This window comes from Stegastes partitus, unplaced genomic scaffold, assembly GCF_000690725.1.
Source record: "Stegastes partitus isolate 25-593 unplaced genomic scaffold, Stegastes_partitus-1.0.2 Scaffold588, whole genome shotgun sequence".
NCBI lineage: Eukaryota > Metazoa > Chordata > Actinopteri > Pomacentridae > Stegastes > Stegastes partitus.
Window position 1 is genome coordinate 359,239 of NW_007578319.1, and position 5,339 is coordinate 364,577.

The window sequence follows — 5,339 nt, forward strand, 5'->3', positions numbered from 1 at the left end:
ATCAGCTCATCATCAAGCTCTGCAGAAGTCTGATAACGATCCTGATCATTTGAATCAGGTGTGTTGGAAGAGGGAAACATCTAAAACATGCAGGATTGCGGCCCTCGAGGACCGGATGTCGACACCCCTGCTCTATTTTAACTCCTGTCCTCAAGGTTAGAAAAGCCCAGTCTGCTCTGATTGGTCAGCGGGTCCAACAAAAGCGAAAGTTGCTCATGTACTGTACCTCCACATCTCTGAGTAAAGGGACGTAGCTCGAGCAGAAGCAGCTTCAGCGAGGAAATCGACTGCGAGGAAGCTGCTCATTCGCTCTGTGAGAGCGTGCAAAACCAGCTGCTAGTCAGCTGTTATGCAAATGTGTGACACAGTGATGCAGATAAGTAACAGAAGTAAAGCCTGTACTTTAATAGGTGTTTCAGGCAGGTAAGGATCAGAGTTTTACTGTCTGTGGTGCGAACTTTGTAAGTTTGCAGGAATTTTACAAGCACAAAAAAGCAGTTTTATACATTACAGAAGCAAAGGAGATAGAAAAAGAAAGCAGAATAAGGGCTCTTTAACATGAAACGTACCTCCAGTTTGGCACATGTGCATCATAGTCCCAGTACTCTCTGTTCTTCTGTGTGTTGACGTCGGTGTACACCCGAGCCTTGCTGCTGGCCGGCGTGGATCCGGGCATCGCTAGCTTTGAGGCTCCGTGTCGAGGACCTTCACCTCCCGCTGAATACTTGTTGGCTCGATACTGGAAGGCGGCGCACCGACTCTGCAGAATTTGCGGCGTTAAGATCCCCGCGCTGTGCTTAGCATTGGCTTTGGCTGCTTGTGCCGTCTGGTGAAAGGCGTCGGGCCGGTCCGATCCCACCGCCGTGCAGAACGACAGAGCTACGATGAACGACTGAGTGAAGCCCCTGAGCAAGACGTTGGGCAGGAGGGGATGAAGAGCCGCCAGCTGCAGGGAAAACAAGGAGACAAGCATTACTGTAGTGGTGGAACTAGCTATAAAATCTGGAGGAATCAGTTTATCATTCTGGTTAGAAAAGCAGAAATAATAAGAAAAACAAGCCCAAGATCATATATGTAGTTGAAAACAGTGATTATTCAGTTGATTCTGTAAAAATGTTGATAATCAATGAATCAGTGACATCATTTTTCAATCAAAAATGCCCCAAATCTGATGGTATCACCTTCACAAATGTCAAAGTTTGCTGCTTTTCTTTGTCTGACATTTCAGTCAATTGTATTTAGTTTTTTCCTCCCAAGGTTTCAGACAACAACAAAGGGAAATCAAAAGTGCAAAAACCAGAAACATGCTGTATTCAATGATGTCACGTTGTGCTGTAAGCAACAGTGATGGACATTCTTTGATGAATCATGCAATTGAAAAAAAAAAGATTGATATATTTATTAAAATAATTGTGTGTAAATTTAACAATCAGCCCACATTGGTTTGAGATATTTACTTTTCAGTTGCAAATCACAGAGAAAAGCATCAAGTTCTCGCATTTGTGAAGCTAAAACAAGCGGAACTGTTCCAGGAGCCGCATTTAAGTGTATTTCTAATTACACCACATATTGATTATTCCACATATATCTGCAAGCATGCTCCCTCCACGGGGGGTGAGGACGTATTCAGTCCGGCTTACAGCAGTCCCCGTCACTGAGCCCAGCCTCAGGCTCATTCCTGCGTCTCTGGGTGAATGGCATCTGTAACGCTGCAGTTAAACACATTTTAGGACACTGAAACCACTGCATCCTCCCTGTTTTTATATCGGGTCTAATTTGCAATAAACTCAATGCAACAGTGAACTTTTATTTTGGAGATATTTTTGGCAAGACGACTGTGAGTCTGACATACTTCGCCCACACTCTCTATGTGGTAAAAAAAAAACTACAGGAAACTCAAGTAGAGGTCAAAGAAACGCTCTTTTTTTATTTTTTTGTCACGTCAGTTAGCCATTAAATCAGTTTGACTCATTCATGTCAACTGACTAATCAATTAATTCACTAATCGTCACAGCTCTCTTTAACAACAGTAGAGTCTAGATTTTAAAAGTGCTTTTCAGTTTTCTGACAGTATTTGTGAAAACAGGATTGTATTTCTCCAACCCAATGAATGCAGATTTTAAAAGTGAAGAATGCTGTTAGAAATCTCATTTGCTGAGGAAACAGTTTATCTTATTTTTTTTTTAAATTCTGTCTCAACATGGGTCTTTAGAGTCTGTCAACACAGCTGGAACCTACTCATAAAACGGCAAAATTCACAGGTAAATCAAAATTAACAGTCTCTCAAAGAAAACTTAAACATCCACTGAGGTCCAGCATTTTGGTAATTAATTGTGGATAATTGTGCTTGTGTTCAACGGCAACTTGAGTGAATGAAACAACAATTAACAAAACTGTTTAATAAAAAAATCTTATTTTGATTCTCCACTCTTGTTAAATGAAGTATCCTAAATGTTTATTATATTTGTGAAAACCACACAGGCCAGCTCAAGTCAACACAACGCAGACTTAAGATTTCTCAAACCTGAATTAGAATATCATCATAGAATTTAAATCCCAGTTTCACTATATAAATACATGTATTCAGTGTACACAAAGACAAAATGAGAATTGTGAGTCTTTTCTCAAACCAGACCACATCTGGCTTCATCTAGTTTAACTATTAGAATCCCCAGACTGCTCCATTTGTCTCCATCCGCCATCAAAAATGTCAGATTAATGTGGAAACTTGAGACCGTCTGAACCCTGATTTACATGCCACACTTTTTTTGGTGAGAAACAAACAATTGCGTTCACTGCGTTTCCTCTTTCCAAACCAAAATTAGATCAGCTCTCGCCCAAACCTCGCTGCACTTAGACTTGTTAAACCTGAATTACATTAACGTGTTCCTGTCAGTGCGGATGAACGATGAGACGTGTGAAGGCCCCACACGCCCCCGACACCAGCAACACACTCGGAAAGGGACAGAGAACACTCACTTTGTGTGTCTTTGTAGTTGTGTTGCACTGCCGGGGAGTTAATTCTCATCTCTTTGTTTTCATATTATTTCTCTTTATAGTTTTCTGGTGGGTTGTTTTTTTTTTTTTTTGGTTGTTTGTCCCTTTTTTGAGGTCATTGTGTGTCTCTTTGTAGTCATTTTGTGCCTTTCCTTTGCGGTTCGTCTTTTCATTGTTGTTTGCCCCTATTTTTGAGATTATTGTGTTTCTTTGTTCACATTTTAAATCTCTGTGTAGGTGTTTTGATTTCTCCTTTTGTCTCTTTCTAATCATTTTACATTTCTGTACTGTTGTTTGGAGTCTCTTTGGCTTCATTCTGTGTCTTTTGGTTGTAGGTTTGTCGCCTTTTTTTTGCATCTCATGTTTTTTTCCTTCTTTCCCTTTGTTGTTTTGAATCGTTTGGGTGTCATTTTGTGGTAGATTTACATCTCATTGGAATCATTTCGTCTCTCTTTGTTGATGTTATGGGTCTCTCTGGTGTCATTTTGGTCTCTTTGTGGTTGTTTTGCACCTTGTTCCAATCATTTTACACCCAGATATACAAACAACCTTTTACATCTAGCATTTTGTGCCTTTTTATAATAGTTTTGTATGTTTTGGGAATATATTTCAGTCTCTTTGTGAACCAGGTAAAGCATTGTATTTAATGACATCACATTGTGCTTTACCAAACTGTGATTTAAGGTGATTTTTGGGCTCTCTGTTGCTGTTTCGCACCTCTTTAGAAATGTTTTACATCTTTGTGTGGCCCTTTTGAGCACGTTTGTTGTCATTTTGCATCTCTTTTTCAATCACTGTGTTGGTTTTGTGGTATTTTTGTGTCTTTTTGTCTATGTTTTGAGTCATTTTATGTTTTTTGTGGCTCTTTTGCACCTCTTTGTAGTTGATTTTACATGTCTGCAGGTGATTTGAGAATACTCTGTGTCGTTTTGTGTCCTGTTTTCAATCATTGTGTTGGTTTTATGGTATTTTTGGCGATGTTTCCAGTCTTTCTGTTGCCATTTTGTGTTTCTTCGTAGTTGTTTTGCGCCCATTTGTAATTGCTTTACATCTCTGTGGGGGCGTTTTGCACACACTTGGTGTCATTTTGGGTCTGTTTGTGACCATTTCACATCTCTCTGTGGTCATTGTGTTTTTTTCGGCAGCATTTTGTTGAAATTTAATTTCTTGATTAATACTTTTGCATTTGTAAGTAGTCGTTTTTATGTCTCTCTCTGCCTATATTGCACCTCTTTGTAATTGTTATACATGCTTTTGTTGTCGATTTGAGCATACTTGGTGTCACCTTGTGTCTCGTTTTCGAACACTGTATTGATGTTGTGGTATATTTGTGTCTCTTCGTCCATGTTTCAAGTCTCTCTGTTGCCATTCTGGGTTTCTTCGTGGTTGTTTTGCACCCCTACTAATTATTCTACAATGTGCTACGTGGGCGTGTTGAGCTCATTTGGTGTCACTTTGTGTCTATTTAAGGCTGCTTTGCTCTTTGTGACCGCTGAGTTTTTTCAGTAGCATTATCTCTCTTTTTTTTTGGACATTTAGTGTCGCTCTTTTTCTTCTTCTTTTTTTTAAGGTTATGCATTTCAATTCCAGCCTCTCCTGCTCTTTAGCACCGCTCCGTAATTGTGTAACATGTTTTGTAGTCAATTTGAGCATCCTTGGTGTCATCTTGTGTCTACTTGAGGCTGCTTTGCATCTTTTGTGACCACTTCACATCTTCTTGTGGTCATTGAGTATCTTCTGCTGCATTCTTTGTCTCTTTTTGGTAGTTCTGCACCTGTTTGGAGTCTTTTTTATGTTTCAGAGACATTTTTACAGGAAACCCTCTGAGTCTTTGGGCAGCAGGCCTGCTCAGTAATCCATCCCTGCTTGTTGGGAGGTTCTCCAAAGCCCACAAACCGTTTTCTCATGAACCAAAACCTTCATTTGATTTAAAATCCGTCACAACACGGAGCCTTTACATGAAAACAAAACTAATATTCACACATTAGCTACCAGATAAACTGCGCTAACATCCAGCCTGACTGCTCTCCACCACAGTATCTTGGGACTAACTAGCATCACTTGCGTTACATCCAACGCTAACTACCAAGCTAACTAGTTACGGTGACCTAGCTAGCTAACTTTAGCATAAAATCTAAAAATATAAATAAATAAAGCTACGTCTAAAGCAGCAATGCAGATAAATATAGGTGGTTAATTGATATGTTAATGCACACACAACACATACAGCCGGCAGGTTGTGTATCGGTGGCGACATTAGTGAGATGTGAAATCAATAACGGGGCTAAAGTTAGCCGGCTAACCTCGTCGCAGAAATATCCGAGCTCCGAGGAAGTCCGCCC

The 5,339-nt window shown here is 40.0% G+C and overlaps 1 protein-coding gene across 1 annotated transcript in view; it reads right to left on the reverse strand.

Annotated features, from left to right (window-relative positions):
- Window positions 1-768, reverse strand: part of LOC103362616 (casein kinase II subunit alpha'-like) — a 12,651-nt gene extending 11,883 nt beyond the window's left edge. The window contains exon 1 of the mRNA XM_008289019.1: window positions 559-768. Coding sequence (XP_008287241.1) covers window positions 559-676 — 118 coding nt within the window. The 5' untranslated portion in view covers window positions 677-768. The remainder of the gene's footprint in view (window positions 1-558) is intronic.
- Between the last annotated feature and the right edge of the window lie 4,571 nt (window positions 769-5,339).